Consider the following 18,854-nt stretch of genomic DNA (forward strand, 5'->3'; position numbering starts at 1 on the left):
CTGCTCTGCCTGCTACAGGACATTTAGTAAGTAGTACAGATGGGGCTGGGGATCTGAACTTCAATGAAAGCTGTGATTATAAAATGTTTAGGCAATAAAGCAGTGAGTGAGGCCGGAGTACAGTGACCGCACCGGCCCCGCTGCATTTGCATGACACCTGCCCCTCCCACAGGCTTAGCTCCCGTATATTAGGGCATCTGTGGATGCCACTATTATGGGGTGGGGGATATGTGGATGGCACTGTTATGGGGGGGGGAGATCTGTGGATGACACTGTTATGGGGGGGAGATCTGTGGATGGCACTGTTATGGGGGGGGGGTGATCTGTGGATGCCACTATTATGGGGTGGGGGATATGTGGATGGCACTGTTATGAGGTGGGGGATCTGTGGGTGACACATATATAGCAGTGCCATCCACAGATCCACCCCCCATAACAGTGCCATCCACAGATCCCCCTCCATAACAGTTCCATCCACAGATCACCCCCCCCCATAACAGTGCCATCCACAGATCCCCCCCATAACAGTGCCATCCACAGATCACCCCCCCCATAACAGTGCCATCCACAGATCACCCCCCCATAACAGTGCCATCCACAGATCACCTCCCCCATAACAGTGCCATCCACAGATCACCCCCCCATAACAGTGTCATCCACAGATCACACCCCCATAACAGTGCCATCCACAGATCACCCCCATAACAGTGCCCCCCACAGATCTCCCCCATAACAGTGCCCCCCTCAGATCCCCCCATAACAGTGCCACCCACAGATCCCCCCCATAACAGTGCCATCCACAGATCCCCCATAGTAGTGTCATGCACAGACCACCATTAGTTCAAAACCCACCAAAAGCACACCTTTTGGGTAAAAATATATTTTTTCTTATTTTCCTCCTCAAAAACCTAGGTGCGTCTTATAGGGCGAAAAATATGGTACATACATACATACATACATACATACACACACATTTCATATACATATAAATAATTACTTACGCATACATACTTATTACACATACATCCACACATTATACACACACACAGTTACACAGATTACACATATCTACTGCAGAGCTGTTGCATCCTTGCAGTGGTGAGCATAGCTTCTCTCTGCATTCTCTCCCTCTCCTGTCCATCCTGAGAAGACTGCTGTCTGGATCAAGTTACAACAGCAGTACGAAGCTCCAGCTGTTGTAACTTTCTGTAATACAGACAGAAGTAGGAGAGGATAAGCAGGATTTACAGACACCCACATCTCTAGACCTGAAGGAAGTGGAATTTGAAGATATGTGTCAGAAAATATTGCACTAGACAGGGATATCCCATGATTAATGCAAAAAATGATCATCAGACATCAAATAGTACATGCCAATCTCTTTCTAACAAAGCTGGAACCAACCCCTTACCTCACATGGATCTAGAGATATACCCATTCATTGCTCCAATTGCTCTGCTAGATTTATTTCAAGCTGGCAGCTTAGGGGATGTGTCCTTTCTGCTGCAACTGAGTTTTAATTGCAGGATGGAACAGAGCATGTGCGTTCAGCTCATGAGGTGGACAGAGAAATTAGAAAAATAGCAAACGGCAGGTGTCGCCATGCAGATAGATTTCAGTGAATAACTCAGTGGCTATTCTAAATTTTTTATTACATTCAACTACAAAAATATTCAGATGCAGATGGTGGTTTGAAGACTAGAATATTTTTTTCGTGGGACAACCCCTTTAAGATATGTTAAGAAATAATTCAGCATTGAATTTTGAACCTGTTTAGAGTTAAAAAAAATAAATAAAAATGGTGCTCAGGGGTGATTAAATGCAGGAGCGATTATGACAATATTGGTTGGATTGAAATCTGTAAGTTGGAGCTGTGAGGCACCACGTCCATGTGGTATTATTTTTGTAAGATAAACATAATGAAATCCAATGGCCATTAATCAGAGGAGCTCTTAAAGATGACGTCTTCTTTTCATCACCCAGTAAAGCCTGTATCTTCTGCTACAGATAATTCATAAGACACTTTTCTTCATTGACCAGGGGCTAGAGGGGTTGATTAATTGTTGTGAGGAACATCTGGAGGATCTCAGGCTGATTTTCTTTCTTTTTTTTTCTTCCCACAGGCCATTGAGTCAGAGTTGAAGGACTGGGTCGCACTTGTGGTTCACTGTTGTGGAGATGAACTCCAGACTGAAGTGAGGTTGGCAGCTGCCGAGATCCTTGCAGATATTGCTCCCTATTTCCTGACCAGTCCACGGCCAGGGCTAGGTAAGACTCCACATTGTGATGACAGTGCAGTTCTCCGTCAAACCCTATTATACGGCCAGTAAAGGAATGCGCAGATGGTTTTGTAATTTTCTATATTTTATCCACGTCACTTTAGTTATCAGGCTTTCAGCAGGACCCTTTGCTTTTGTACACCGCATCATCTGTGAACCCTTAGACAGGTCAAGGGATTGTTCAGCACATATTATATTCCTGCCTTTTCAGACCTCCCCCCAACATTGCCGAAAACAAGGGCCGTGTTTTCCCCAGCAAGACGTGTCGCTCTTTCTGACGGCATAACGGTTTTCTGTTGTTGAGTGCAGAAACTGGTTCCCAGAGGTTGGCCCACCACCTTCTATGGCCTGTACAAACCCATCTAATCCCATTAGAGAACTGAATTATGGTCCATAATAATGTGGTCCTGTCACATGTACAGGTAGATTATGGAGGAACCCAGGTAAATGTTGCACCATTATGACACATAGAAGGTTTTCTTAGACTCGATTCACATTGGTGTTGTGAAGCTCTGTTCAAAATGTCTTCATATTTGAGAGAAGATATAGATATTAAGCTATTATTCCTGTCCAAAGGAGAGTCTACATTGTAAGTGATTGAGAAACAAAGTAAGCACCTCCTTAAACAGTGAAATAACTGTAACTGCATTGCACAAGCAAATTGCATGACTGCCGTATATATTATCATTTTAAGTGTGAGCTTCTTTGTGCACAATTTGAGCCTACCTGCCGCAACAAGGTGACCTCAAACAGTCTCACCTCTCTCGGGCCAAGGCCTACAAAATGAACTTAGGGATGGTAGGAACCACCTCTGCTCTAATTAAATACAACATTGAACAGAAGTGAAGGGTGTGCATCTAAAAGGCAGTAATCTTCTCCATATGTACAATGCAAAAAACTAAGTAAGTCAGCACCACAGTGAACAAAGGTGGAGAAGCGCCCTGTATTTTTCAGTCCATAAGATTTTCCTTTTTCCCCCAAAAGTGGGATGGGGGGGTGGAAGTGCGTCTTTTGGAGCAAATACTAATGGCCACTCCATTATAGAAGCGTCATCAGTATGCTGGTGTGTGAAGAGCTGCGCTGGCTGTACTCACCCTTCCTGGTCTTCTTCTGGGCACCTCTCTGCACTGTGTCCTGACGGCGTACAGCATTAGAACGTAGTGTGACATCATTCTGTGACTTTAGGTCAAAGTGCAGCATTAGGCCGGCAGAAGACCAAGGAGCGGTGAGTGTCAGCGCAGTCCGGAGGTAAGAGGTACCGTAAGTTAGTACATAATTTATATTTTTTTGTCTGGAGCATTGGGGTCTGATCTGAGGTCTGACGAGGAATGGGGGTATGATCTGAGGTCTGACGAGGAATGGGGGTATGATCCGAGGTCTGATGGAGCTTGAGGGTCTGATACAGAGGTCTGAGGAGGAATGGGGGTCTGATGAAAAATGTTACTTCTCATTTTCCTCTTCTATATCCTAGGTGTGTCTTATGAAGCGAAAAATACAATATACGGAAACATTGAATATATGGATTAGATAAGTCATTGGGGTCCGATAAGTGACAGTAGTGTCCATCCTCCAATAGATCTGGAACAGTTTCATGGGTTCTGTTGTAAATGGAAGCCTCAACGCTGATATGGACAGAGCCTTAATGGGTTATTTTAGGATTTTGCTGTTGATGTCCATTTCTCAGGCTAGGCTATCTAATCAGCAGGGGTCTGAAACCCCACATCCCGGCAGATTCGTTTTACGGTAGTGCCAGAAGTCAGTGCCGGAACTACACAGCTCTATCCATTGTATAGTGGACGAAGCTGGTTATTGCAGTCTTGCTCCCATTCACTTCAGTTGGCGCAGCTCTACAGTAACCAGCCCCATCCACTATACAATGGACAAAGCTATGTAATTTCGGCACCGGACTACTCCCAAACAGCTGATCATGTGGGGTGCCGGGTGCCGGAACCCAGCCAATCAGATATTGATGGCCTATCCAGAGATAGATCATCAGTACTAGACTCCTGGACAACCTTTGTAAATCTGGTAAATATAAATCTAAGTCTTATGAATATCAGGGTGACAACCAACATGGTCTCTGTGGCAGTTCCCAGAAGGGTTGTCAGGCAGCTTTCTGAGTCATACAGTACATTCCTTTGCTGTGCAGTTTCTACAGGACCAGGCAGAGTTGTCACAGGAAACTGTAGGAAAGCCAACCTTTGTGAGAGCTGTAAATGGAAGCGACCGCAGCCGTCACCCGGCTTTCACAGGAAAAGATCGAACATCGAAAATTCTTCTGAAAAAATTTGGAATAAAAATGACACTGTGTGTGAGGCCTTACATTCACTTTCCCCGGGAGGAATGGGAGGTGTGAGGGAATTTTCAGCAGGTGGCTCTGGTATTTGGTTAAGTCACCGACTGTTCTAGGTAAATAGCTAACAGCAGATTATGTTCCGACATGTAATTGCTGCAGCGACTGGGACCCTGCCAACCCTACCTTCCCCAAAGTTATTAGTTTTAATTGATCCTGCCTGATTAGAGTGTGTCATACGTGGGATTCCTAGAAGTGACGGTAAGCCTGAATGAATCATAAATTGGACCTCATGGTCTTGGCATTAGATGCCATGTAATGCGGATGTCTCGCTCTCCGCCGGGAGGCTCGTCTGGAGAACGTACTGCTTTTTATGGCCTCAGTCATCACCTCGTCTCTCTTATTATTCAGCAGTTGTTGGTTATCACAGTCGGCAGATGCAAGGTGACAGCAGCTAACAGTGTGTGCGAGGGTGTCCGACTTCCCCAACGCCAGATATCAGTGTAAAGAAGGATCCGGTATGTTGAATTTCAACATGCCCGATCCTTTAGTGTGCTTCTAGAGGTGTCTGGTAGCGGCTTACTCCCCTCTACTCTTGGTGAGTACATGCACACTCAGCCAGACCGAGAGTGCATGTGTATGGGGAAATTGGGAGGATTAGCTGGCACCTGAACAAGCCATCAGGGATCTAAGGTATGCAGGCACCTTAGAGGGATTGTCTCACCAAAAAATATTCTGCATTTTTTAAACCAGCACCTGGATTTGAATACTTTTGTAATTGCATGTGACTAGCTGCAGCAGAAAGGACACGCCCCCGAGGAAGTGTACGCTCCCAACCACGGTCCTTCCAGTCTCCGCAGGACCGGTACTAATGATGTCGTAATTGAGGCCACGTGACTGCTGCTGCCATTTACTGGCCACTGTGGTGATGCTTACAGGTATGGCACGTGACCACGGAGCATCTGTGGTCGCATGCATTCTTGCACACATGACCACTGCGACCAATGATTGACTGTGGCAGTCACATAACTGGGAGTGAAATGTCATCACTTCCGATCCAGCGGAGAAAGAGCACAGAACAGCAGGAGATTTAATTTTTTTCATCAGTTCCTGCCTTTTTTTATTTTATTTTTTCGGCTGGATAACCCCTTTGAATTTGATTACTCTGTACTTTTCTAGACACTTATATAATCAGATGATAAAGCTTATTTATATGGCGCCACCCAATGTACACAGAAGAGAAGTAAAGTGGGTGTTACGACTGGTGCCGAGCATCAAACAACAACAACAACAACGATGATGGAGCTCCCTGACGCCTCATGTTGTCAGGATTAAAATACCGATCACGGAATAATAAATCCTGTTCGTCCCAGCACAATCCTACCATCAGATGAAATCCTTCTGCTCACAACTGGTGACAAGTCTGCATCGTCTTATCATATTTGTAATGTTTTACGTCTTACGCTGCTGCAAATGTCGGCACTTTCTAAATAAAATGTCATGTCCATTTATACAAAGAGGGATAAAGGACTAATCAGCTGCTTGTGTACGGTTCATGGAGTACATGGTATGTTAGGCTGTGTTCACTCAGAGACTTTATAACGGATCTATCGAAAAATGGATCCTAATGGTCATCAGTCTCCATTGGTGCAGAAGAGGACTGTGAGCAGATCCTTACATTTTTATGAAGGTACCATAAAAAAAAATATATGATCCCAATCCATCAGTCATATCCCACCGCTAGGATTCAGTTTTTTTTTGTCCCATTTTAAAACGTACCTATTCATTTTGCCTATATCAGTGGTAGTACATGTGACTAAGGTCTCATTCACACTACAGTAGGAATGGGTCCGCTACCGTTCCGCAATTTTGCGGAATGGATGCGGACCCATTAATTTCAATGGGTGCGCAAAAGACGCGGAAAACACACCATGTGCTGTCCACATAGGCCAGACGCACACAAGCGAGTTCAATGCGTGAAACTTGCAGTGTGTCTCATTGCGAGGTCCCGTTCTGAACTTCGCTCCTCTGACAGTATCGCACAGCATTATACTGATTTATAATGCTGTGTGACCCTGATAGTCCTGGAATCTATTGTTTTACACTGACAGCATTATGTCAGTGTAAGGCCTCATGCACACGACCGTTGTGTGCATCCGTGGCCGTTGTTCCGTTTTCTGCGGACCCATTGACAACTCGGAAAATGCACCATTGTTCATCCGCGGCCGTGATCCGTGTTTCCTGTCCGTCAAAAAAATAGGACCTGTCCTATTTTTTTGACGGACAACGGTTCACGGACCCATTCAAGTCAATGGGTCCGTGAAAAAACACAGATGCATACAAGATTGGCATCCGCGTCCGTGATCCGTGGCCGTAGGCTACTTTCACACAGACGGATCGCAGATCCGTCTGCATAAAAGATTTTTCAGAGCTGAGTTTTCACTTCGTGAAAACTCATATCCGACAGTATATTCTAACACAGAGGCGTTCCCATAGTGATGGGGACGCTTCAAGTTAGAATATACTACGAACTGTGTACATGACTGCCCCCTGCTGCCTGGCAGCACCCGATCTCTTACAGGGGGCTGTGAACCGCACAATTAACCCCTCAGGTGCCGCACCTGAGGGGTTAATTGTGCGTATCATAGCCCCCTGTAAGAGATCAGGTGCTGCCAGGCAGGAGGGGGCACACCCCCCTCCCACCCCAGTTTTAAATTCGTTGGTGGCCAGCGGGCCCCCCTCCCTCCCCTGTATTACTGTACATTCATTGGTGGCCAGTGCGGCCCCCCCCTCCCTCCCCTGTATTTCTGTACATTCATTGGTGGCCAGTGGGCCCCCCTCGCTCCCCTGTATTACTGTACATTCATTGGTGGCCAGTGCGGCCCCCCCTCCCTCCCCCTCCTAGTTAAAATCCCCCCCCCCATCATTGGTGGCAGCGGAGAGTTCCGATCGGAGTCCCAGTTTAATCGCTGGGCCTCCGATCGGTAACCATGGCAACAAGTTTGCTACTGCAGTCCTGGTTGCCATGGTTACTTAGCAATTTTTATAAGCATTATACTTACCTGCAATTTCTGTGACCGGCCGGGCTCTCCTCCTACTGGTAAGTGACAGGTCTGTGCTATAAGCAATGCGCCGCACAGACCTTTCACATACCAGTAGGAGGAGCGCCTGGCCGGTCACAGACAGCGAAGGTAAGTATAAGGCTTCTAAAATTGCTAAGTAACCATGGCAACCAGGACTGCAGTAGCGTCCTGGTTGCCATGGTTACCGATTGGAGTCCCAGCGATTAAACTGGGACTCCGATCGGAACTCTCCGCTGCCACCAATGATTGGGGGGGGGGATTTTAATTAGGAGGCGGAGGGAGGGGGGGTCCACTGGCCACCAATGAATGTACAGTAATACAGGGGAGGGAGAGGGGGCCCACTGGCCACCAATGAATATACAGTAATACAGGTTAGGGAGGGGGGCCGCACTGACCACCAATGAATGTACAGTAATACGAGGCAGGGAGGGGGGCCGCACTGGCCACCAATGAATTTAAAACTGGGGAGGGAGGAGGGTGTGCCCCCTCCTGCCTGGCAGCACCTGATCACTTACAGGGGACTATGATACGCACAATTAACCCCTCAGGTGCGGCACCTGAGGGGTTAATTGTGCGGATCACAGCCCCCTGTAAGAGATCGGGTGCTGCCAGGCAGCAGGGGGCAGTCATGTACACAGTTCGTAGTATATTCTAACTTGAGTGACCGGCCAGGCGGACACCAAAACGACTTTTTCCTTCATGTCCGTGGATCCTCCAAAAATCAAGGAAGACCCTCGGAAGAAAAAACGGACACGGATCACGGACCTACGGACCCCGTTTTTGCGGACCGCAAAAAAAAATGGTCGTGTGCATGAGGTTTAATTCAGTAGATTTCAGGACTCTTAAGGTTATAACGCTGTGCGATCCTGTAAGAGGAGCAGAGTTCAGAACGGGACCTTGCACTGACACACGCTACAAGTTTCATTTCATTGAACTCGCTCTTATGTGTCTGGCCTAAATGTTCAGAAACCTCCCCATAAAATTCCATCCGGTGTAAAACTGTAAATGGAAGGTGAGGAGGAGGGCGATGCAGCTGCAGTTTCTCACGCAGTGTTTTGGTGAAACGGCGTAGAGGTAAAAATCTGACTGGATCAGAGCACAAAGCTTTATCAACACACCAAAGAGAGCCCACCTAATCTGGCATGGAGGAGAAATGTGCAGAAGCCATCAGAGGGAAAGGAACTCAAAATGTATAGGTTAGGGTTCATTTCTGGCTGCGGTAATCTGATATACATCTACAGAGCTGTGGAGAAATAACGATAGGTGCTGTGTTAGCATCATTTTATCTTCTGTACTTTGTATGGACTTTTTTTTTTATTGATCATGATTGACATCATCTACAGTATTATTCTCCATAGCTCCAGAGCAGAAATGTTTCACCTTGTGGTACAATGTGTATACACAGTTTTTGCATACTGGGAAATATCAACTATCTGGTATAGGACAATTCACTTGATTTGGAAATTCAGCTTAACTGTTAGCGCTGTGCCCATCCCCACGAAAAATATTCTACAGTTTTGAAACCAGCATCAGGGTCTGGATTCTTTTGTAATTGCATGTCATTAAAAATTTATCATAGCCACTGAGTTATTCAATAAAATGTATCTGTAGCGCCACCTGCTGTTTGTTTTTTTTCTTATTTCTTTGACCTGCTCAGTGAGAAGGTTGCACATGCTCAGTTTCATCCTTCAACTGCCTCCTGAGCTGTGATAGGGAGAGCTGAGACACGCCCCCTTAGCTGCAGCAGAAAAGACACTCCCCTTGAGCGGTCAGCTTGATATAAACCTAGCAGAGCAATGAATGTGGAGATCTCTGGATCCATGTGAGGTACAGGGCTGGTTCTAAATTTGTTAGATAGAGGTGGTCATGTACTATATGATGTCTAGTTTTCATTTTTTACTTTAGTCATGGGATAATCCCTTTAATGCAGCTGTAGAGTACCATACAGGCTGCAATTTAGGGTCTGTAAGAAAAAAAATCTACATTCCCTATATTTGCAACCTCTTTTAAAGATTACATCTCTGTATAGACTATATGAGGCCTTGACTGTTTTTTCGGGCCATATCCGATCCGCATTTTTTTGAAGCTTACAAAAGGGCCCATTCATTTCAATGGGGCAGCAAAAAATGTGGATGTCGTCCATGCGCCCGCTTCGCAAATTATAGAACGTGGACAAGAATAGGCATTTCTACAAAGAAGTTGCGGTATGCACACGGCGGGTATCCGTATTTTGCTGATCCGCGGATTACAGACCTAGAAATACATACGGTCCTGTGCGTGTAGCCTAATGCAATCAGTTGTTATGGCTGCCCGCATTTTCACCTCTGATATCTTTAGAAAGGTCACCTGTTAGAGGTAATGTAAAACCATGACTAGAAGACCACCCTGTTATTTTGGATTAGAGCTCATGGGCGTCTTGCCAGTTTGCTGTGTGGTTAGTGGCGTCAGAATTTCTGTTTGGAGTAGTTGTAAGGTATAGAAAAGATAAGGGGAAAAGCAGTCAGCAAAAATACCGTACAAAATAAGATGCAAAGCAAAACATGTGATCCTGAGTGCAGATAAAATGACAGAAATAGTAGAGCAGAGTTTGTTACCTTTTGGGGTTGCGTTGCTTGTGTATCATACAGGTAATTTACTGTGATATTACAATTAGGGATGAGCGAATCGACTTCGGATGAAACATCCGAAGTTGATTCGCATAGAACTTCGTTCTAATACTGTACGGAGCAGGAGTAATTTGTACTGTAAAAAAAAACATTTCCCCAACTCTGGTTCGGATCCAAGTGGTACCTTGGAACCGAACCAGAGTTCGGGAAAGTTTTTTTTTTTACAGTATAAATTAATTTATGAAGTTATTGCGCCAAACATTAACTTCAGCTCATTGGAGCCAATACATTTTTATGCGAATCAACTTCGGATGTTTCATCCGAAGTCGATTCGCTCATCCCTAATTACAATATGTTGTGCCAAATTGCAAACTCAGTTGTACATGCAACACATCAGATACTGACAGCAAGCTGAGGTCTTGTAAATAACAATATAAATATTAAAACTGAACTGAATTGATTGTTACGTCATTTTCCATGTACTGTATTTTTCACTTTGTAAGACGTACTCCCCCCCCCCCCCCCCCATAAGTGCATCATCTGCAGATCCCCGCATAACAGTGTTTCATCCGCAGATCCCGCCATAACCATGTGTCAGCAGCAGATCACTCATAACACTGTGAAATATTATTTTATTTTATTAAATATTTTAGCACACCTTTAGGGTCAAAGTATATTTTTCTTATTTTCCTCCTCTAAAACCTAGGTGCGTCTTATCATCAGGTGTGTCTTATAAAGCGAAAAATACGGTAATTTTTAAAATCCAGTACAGTACATGTGAATGAGTGTTTCAAAATCCTATTCACATGTAGCCAAAGAAATGACTGATTACAAAGGCAATCTGTAGATTTCATGGCTTTTTGGTGTGGGTTGCAATTCAAAGGTTCTAATCTGCAATGGGATCTTCATCTGATACAGATTTGCACCGTAATGACGGCAAAATCAGCAGCAAATTGAGAAAAATTATAGTTTGGCTGTTTCCATAATTCCAATAGAAGTGATTGCGGAGGGCCAGGCAGATGTGCAGCCACCTTCCCATTCATTCTTGTCCGGGATGCAGTAGTCATTCGCACCAGGTGGGATGGGGGTCAGAGGTGATACCTGCAACTATCATACATTTCTAGCATATCCTGTAGATATGCCATAAATGTCTAAGATCGGAATCCCCTTTTAGGGGGTGCATTGATACTTCAGCAAATTACTGAGCTATTAGTTTCTTAACATACCGTGCTTCATGAGTATCTGAAAAGTATATAGGGGGTCATTTATTAAGACCAGCATTTTAGGCGCCGGTGTTCTGTCAGAAAACCTTACCTCGTCAGATTCCCTTACCCCACGTGACTTCTGGGGGTGTGCGCCTCCGCGCAAGCGCAGTACCTTGGCTCAGCGCCTCCGCGCAAGCGCAATGCCAGGGCATGGGTAAGGTAAAAATTACAGTGAGCGTTGACTCATGGACGCACGCACGGACACCGCTCGTGCGCTCTCAGGGGTAAGGAGATCTGACGGTCTTTTGTCCTGTTAAATCTCCTTACCCTCACACTGCGCATGTGCGGATTGTAAAATCTCCTTACCCTCACTACACAGGGTAAGAAGATTTTACAATCTGCGCGTGCACAGTGTGAGGGTAAGGAGATTTAAAAAGACAAAAGACCGTCAGATCTCCTTACCCCTGAGAGCGCACGAGCAGTGTCCATGAGTCAACGCTCAGTGTAATTTTACCTTACCCACGCCCTGGTACTGGCGCCGTGCCGTGGTACTGCGCTTGCGCGGAGGCGCACACCCCCGTAAGTCACGTTGGGTAAGGGAATCTGCTGAGGTAAGGTTTTCTGACAGAACACTGGTCTAAATAAGCCCCTGCACTGGCAGTGGATCCCCCAGAGTTACAAAGAGGCGTCAGCCGTATCCAGTGCCGGTCTAAAAAACCAGCTTCTGAGCTGTCTTACATTTAGACCATTTTCTTTGCCTAAATAAAGTGTAGAAAATGATGAATGAGACAGGTCTACCAGCCTATCCCTTTCCCTGCCCGCCCCACACCCACTTTTTTAGACCTAGCTTGAGCAGGGGAAAGGTCGTAAATTGCAGCACAAACAACCTTTGCTCTGCAATCTGCACCAGAAATACACCTAATATAGGCGTATTTCTAATCGTAAATGACCCCCATAGTTGTTTCAGTAGACAAAGCACAGTTTTCTGAAAAATACTCCCGAAGAAAAAAGTGTAGCTCTGTTGGGGGTGTCTGACAACCAGTGACAACCAGCAAAATTCTACATTCAAGTGAACTGTAGTAAAGACTGAACATTTTATGTAGACCCTACAATAATTGTCACTCTCCTGCATGCTTCATCGGCAGGCACATTTCTCCGTGAACAGCGCCTCCGGCGTCCATTATCTATAGGAACCAGGCGAGCACCGGAGGGCCGTCTCATGTGACCGGAATTTTTTTTATTTAAAAAATACTTAAAGGCTATGTACACCTTTGGGGCAATTTTTTTTTATTGCATTGTACTCATTTTGATCTAAAAAATCATTTTTTTAATTTGGTCATTATTAAAAATATGGAATCTTTTTCTTTGTACAGGGCTGAGATGCTCTAATAGAGGGTATTAGAATTTTCTCTCTTTTTATCTCTGCTCTCTGACATTATAAACTCTTTATAGCTCGCTTCTTATCTTACTGACAAGAATGTGGCTTAAATAAGTGTTTTATTACCTCTTAGTAAATTAGAGATAATGGTTATAAGATGACCAGCACAAAGTGAAAGTAAAACGTACAATTCACACAGCTAGATACAGTTGCAAGAAAAAGTATGTGAACCCTTTGGAATGATATGGATTTCTGCACAAATTGGTCATAAAATGTGATCTGATCTTCATCTAAGTCACAACAATAGACAATCACAGTCTGCCTAAACTAATAACACATAAAGAATTAAATGTTACCATGTTTTTATTGAACACAACATGTAAACATTCACAGTGCAGGTGGAAAAAGTATGTGAACCCTTGGATTTAATAACTGGTTGAACCTCCTTTGGCAGCAATAACTTCGACCTAACGTTTCCTGTAGTTGCAGATCAGACGTGCACAGCGGTCAGGAGCAATTCTTGACCATTCCTCTTTACAGAACTGTTTCAGTTCAGCAATATTCTTGAGATGTCTGGTGTGAATCGCTTTCTTGAGGTCATGCCACAGCATCTCAATCGGGTTGAGGTCAGGACTCTGACTGGGCCACTCCAGAAGGTGTATTTTCTTCTGTTTAAGCCATTCTGTTGTTGATTTACTTCTATGCTTTGGGTCGTTGTCCTGTTGCAACACCCATCTTCTGTTGAGCTTCAGCTGGTGGACAGATGGCCTTAAGTTCTGCAAAATGATTTGATAAACTTGGGAATTCATTTTTCCTTCGATGATAGCAATCCGTTCCAGGCCCTGACGCAGCAAAGCAGCCCCAAACCATGATGCCCCCACCACCATACTTCACAGTTGGGATGAGGTTTTGATGTTGGTGTGCTGTGCCTCTTTTTCTCCACACATAGTGTTGTGTGTTTCTTCCAAACAACTCAACTTTGGTTTCATCTGTCCACAGAATATTTTGCCAGTACTGCTGTGGAACATCCAGGTGCTCTTGTGCAAACGTTTAAACGTGCAGCAATGTTTTTTTTGGACAGCAGTGGCTTCCTCTGTGGTATCCTCCCATGAAATCCATTCTTGTTTAGTGTTTTACGTATCGTAGATTCGCTAACAGGGATGTTAGCATATGCCAGAGACTTTTGTAAGTCTTAAGCTGAAACTCTAGGATTCTTCTTCACCTCATTGAGCAGTCTGCGCTGTGCTCTTGCAGTCATCTTTACAGGACGGCCACTGCTAGGGAGAGTAGCAGCAGTGCTGAACTTTCTCCATTTATAGACAATTTGTCTTTAACGTGGACTGATGAACAGCAAGGCTTTTGGAGATACTTTTATAACCCTTTCCAGCTTTATGCAAGTCAACAATTCTTAATCGTAGGTCTTCTGAGAACTCATATGTGCGAGGCATCATTCACATCAGGCAATGCTTCTTGTGAAAAGCAAACCCAGAACTGGTGTGTGTTTTTATAGGGCAGGGCAGCTGTAACCAACACCTCCAATCTCATCTCATTGATTGGACTCCAGTTGGCTGACACCTCACTCCAATTCGCTCTTGGAGATGTCATTAGTCTAGGGCAGTGTTTCCCAACCAGTGTGCCTCCAGCTGTTGCAAAACTACAACTCTCAGCATGCCCGCACAGCCAAAGGCTGTAGTTAACCCTTTGTGACAGAACGGCTCAAAATTTTATATAAAGACCAATTTAAAAAATGATTTTTAGCCCAAAATGAGTAAAATGCAGTCATTAAAAAATTGCTTCCAAAGTTGCCTGTAAACTGGTATTTATACCGCACGAGTCTCATCTGTTCTGCTAAGTGTCTTCTGTATTGCAGACCTTGGTTTTGGATGCTGGACTATGCCTCTTGCCTGCTGTTACTTTTTCTGACGTATCTTCCTCATTCTGACTTGGTTTGGTATCAGTTTTGGCTAGCTGGTTGTCGGATTCTGGCTCGGTATTGTGATGACGTCTTTTATTTGTAATTTGCTCTCTGACGTTCTCCTCTGTGTGACCTCGGATTGTCTGACGTTGTCTTACTTTCTTGACGGTTTGCTAATACTTCCTGGTTAGGCCCCAGCAATTAGTTAAGGGGGTTCCCCGGGAATTAAGAAAATGAAAATACTTAAAAATTACCTTATTATAAGTATATTCTCAAATACCTTTTTATTATTTATAATGGCTCGTTTTGTCTGGGGAGCAATCATTAGGAGAAACAAAATGGCCGCCGTCCTATTAGTGCACACAAAACCTGTCCTAATTACACAGGAGGACAAGTTACTTTACAACACGGAGGTAAAGAGTTGCCTCATCCTCCTCTCCTACTTGTCAGGGATTATGATCCTGAATACAGATGATAAGAACTTTAGCTGACTCTCTGTGGAATTTAGTTTATGAGGAGACATGAAGTACAGAGAGGACGGACAGGACTGTGGTATTGTGTTGCTGTGGTAATGGAGATTGCATACAAGTGCTGCTGCTCATTAGCCACCTCTCACCCTCCTCTCATGTCTCCTCATCTTCTCCATTCCCACAGAGATTCACCTGTATTCAGGATCACGATTCCTGACAAGCAGAGCAGAGAGGAGGATGAGGCAGCACTATGGCTCATTGTGGTGAAGTAACTTGTTTTCCTGTGTGATTAGGACCGGTTTTGTGTGTACGAATAGGACCGCGGCCATTTTATTTCTCCTAATAAATGCTCTCCAGACAAAACAAGCCATTCTAAGTAATGAAAGGTATTTGTGAATATATTTATTGTAAAATATTTAAGTATTTTCATTTTTTGAATTCCTGGAGAACCCCTTTAAGTCAGGGACTGGTGCCAAGTTGGGGGCCACTGTTTAGGGCTGACCCTGCAAGTAGGTGGGGACAGTGGTGCGGGCGGAGGTCAGGGCTGCACTGTCCCTTATACTACGTAAAATGATGTTCATTGGAGAACTTGCACCATAGTAAAATGTACACAGTCCAGTTATATCTGCCATCCATATATCCATATGTTTTTACTGCTCGACTCTTATCAATATATTGGGAGGTTCCTTTGGTTTCCCAAGTGATGAGCTGTATTTTTCGGTTCGTTGCAGAAGTCGACTTTATTGACACAATTTGCCAGGTGTCTTTTCTGTTTCTGTTTGCTGTTTCTTGAAAAACCCACACTCCACATGCGGCAGGTAATCTCATTCAACATCGGCCTTGTGTACCTAAGCAAATTTTCAGCTGCTTTCAACTGGGTGACCCAGGGTACTGTGCAGAGCCCTGGAAAATTCATCACACAGTGTTCCAGCTGGTTTATGTGCTGCTCTCCTGCATCCCGGCCTTGCACGAATCACAGTAATGCACAAAGCATTAACTCCAGCAGCACTTAGCCCTAAAACGCCTGCCATCATCATCAGCATATCCCTCATTTCACTAAATGTACAACCCTTCCTGTCTCCATTACGACCCTCTGAAGGTTTACACAGGTTTTCAGTAATTCTACTCTAAGGAGTAGCGTGAAGCTCGAGAGCCCTTATGGAAAATTTATAATAGGGTTCCCCTAACTGTTGCATCATATACAGTATATAGTTCTCCTATGTGACAGAGGAGTAATTTGGCGCTTTTACATCCCTAACATCTTCAGAACAGTGCTCACTTAGAGGGGTGTTCCATGTTTTGGGTGGGAAAAATAAAAACCTTCTAAATATTCTTAAAGGTGTTTGGATTTTTTATTTTTATTTCAAACCCAGCCCGCTGTGCCCGTGGGGGGGATTCTCACCTGCCGCTATGTAATGGCTCCTTTTAGTTGTCTACTGCTCCCCATTTGTAAACTTCAGGACAGACAGGATCATGTGCATTGGTGCAGCCAATGACTGGCCTCAGTGGTGACGTGCTCCCCAGACCCCCAGTGTCCATCTCGAAGACCAGTGAAGGGTGATTGAACGTGAGAGTCTAGGAGCATGTGGCTTTATTTAAATTTTTTTACAGGTACAGCAGGCTAGGGTTGAAATATAAAAAATAAATAAATGGGCAACCCTCTTTAAGGTGGCTATACACATCGGATAGAAGTAGGTGGATGGTTGAACAACGGCTGAACCAATTCTAATGTAGTCCATAGTGTCCCCGGGCGATGGATGAACAATCTTGCTGGGAATGTTCTTTCAAAAGATCTCTGTAAGAACGAGAGTTCCTTAGTCTGACCATTGGATGAAAATTTAGAACATGGTCAACTTCTTTGCAGACTATGGCTTTCTGTCCGGCTAAAATGATTGTTAAATTTCACCCGTTGAACATTCATTAAGGTTTCGTCTTGTGTACGGGCACTTTAAAGCCTGATTCAAACGGCCATATAAAAGATCACCTGTGTTGTGGCCACAATGCAGAGGTGTCCGTATGTTTGTGTAGGACACAGACCTGGTGATCACCACACACTATTGTCTCCAGATCCTTGAGACACAGACCAGAGTAGTGCTTGACCTTTGCATTAGTTTAGCTCACACCAATGACCATAATCAAGGTTGACCACATATCTTGATCAAAATTATTCTGTGTGTAGTCTATTGGTATGATGCACACATACTATGATAGAAATATGCCATGTATGATATGAAGTGTTGTCCCTTATGTAAAAGTTTTTTTGGGGTTTTTTTTCAATGCAGAATTTTATTGCATAGCTAAACTCTATACAGATATCTGGGGAGGGGGGGTTAAATAAAACACAGTCCAGAAATCCGTATAAATAATTCTAGAATTTCACATGGGGCTTTAATGGCGGGGTGGGAGGGAGAGATACCAGGCAAACAGCATTAGGCGTTGCTTCCTGCAGCCACCGCTCCAGCATTTACATTAGTTCGACTAATCTCTTGACTTTTAGGATCTCAATATTTTTCACATTTTTGGACATTTTCTTGAAACGTCCGTGCCACATCAGTGGTGGAAGGGGGAGAAGATTACACTTCAAGGATGAAAGATGATGAACAAACACAAAGTTTATTTTAAACTTTGTTCTTTTCTTCCAGAAAGAGCTACATTGCTCCCCTGTCAGCTCCGAGTCCCCTGGGCAACACAGACATCAAAGCATTCTCCTCAATCCTGATTCCCAGGGCTACCATCTCTGAGCAACACTTGGCTACAAGGGTTAAGGTCCTCAGTAAATACTCATAAGCATCCCTGCTCATAAATAGCTCCGTTACCCAAGACACTTGACTGAGATAGAAGCAATATGTGATTAAGCAGACCTCTTGTAGCTTAATGGAAAAACTAAAATAAGTTACATACTTTTTGAAAATAAATTTTTCTTTCGTTTCTTTGTTATATACTACTGGAAAATGAAATAAATAACACCTGGAAAACTTCATGTGATTGAGCTGAGATTGACAAAGTATAACCTGCTAGTGGTGCTCAGTCAATGATTACACAACCAAGGTGGTTCACCCTTTATTTTGGCTTCTGCAGCAGTGTATATGTTAAGGCGGGCTCACATTAATACTGGGTGGTATCTCACCTTGCTGCAGTACAGGCTGCTGTTCTGGCATGGTGATGCTCATACAAATGATGGCTATCCTCCTGAGGTATGTCATTCCAAGCTCTTTCAACTTGGACCTGTGGTTCATCCAAGATGGTTATTGGCTGCTGTGCGTGGGAGATCCATTGCCTTGTCCAATCTCAGACATTCTCTATGGGGGAAAGATGAGATCTGACGATGGAGCTGGCAAGAGTTGCTGCTAGACACCCTGAAGAGCACGTTGTGTAGCAGAGTCAGTGTGTGGGTTTGCATTATCTTGTTGGAACACCATATCTGCAAACGAAGTAAAAAAAAAATAAAAAAAAAGCTGTAGAACTGGTTCTACAATGTCCCGGACATTCGAAAGGCTGGTCAATGTTCCCCCAACAAATACCAGTTGGGAAAGTCCATGGTAGCTAATGGTGTCCCATGCCATGACACCCGGTGTTAGTCCTGTGTGTCTCCACATCAAGCATGATCACAGTAGGAGCTCTCCTG

The 18,854-nt window shown here is 44.3% G+C and overlaps 1 protein-coding gene across 1 annotated transcript in view; it reads left to right on the top strand.

Moving 5' to 3' along the window:
• THADA (THADA armadillo repeat containing) overlaps nt 1–18,854 on the top strand; it is a 591,430-nt gene that overhangs the window by 458,623 nt on the left and 113,953 nt on the right. The window contains 1 exon segment of the mRNA XM_040430339.1: nt 2,124–2,268. Within this exon segment, the coding sequence (XP_040286273.1) occupies nt 2,124–2,268 (145 nt within the window).

Source organism: Bufo bufo, chromosome 4 (genome assembly GCF_905171765.1).
Source record: "Bufo bufo chromosome 4, aBufBuf1.1, whole genome shotgun sequence".
Lineage (NCBI taxonomy): Eukaryota > Metazoa > Chordata > Amphibia > Anura > Bufonidae > Bufo > Bufo bufo.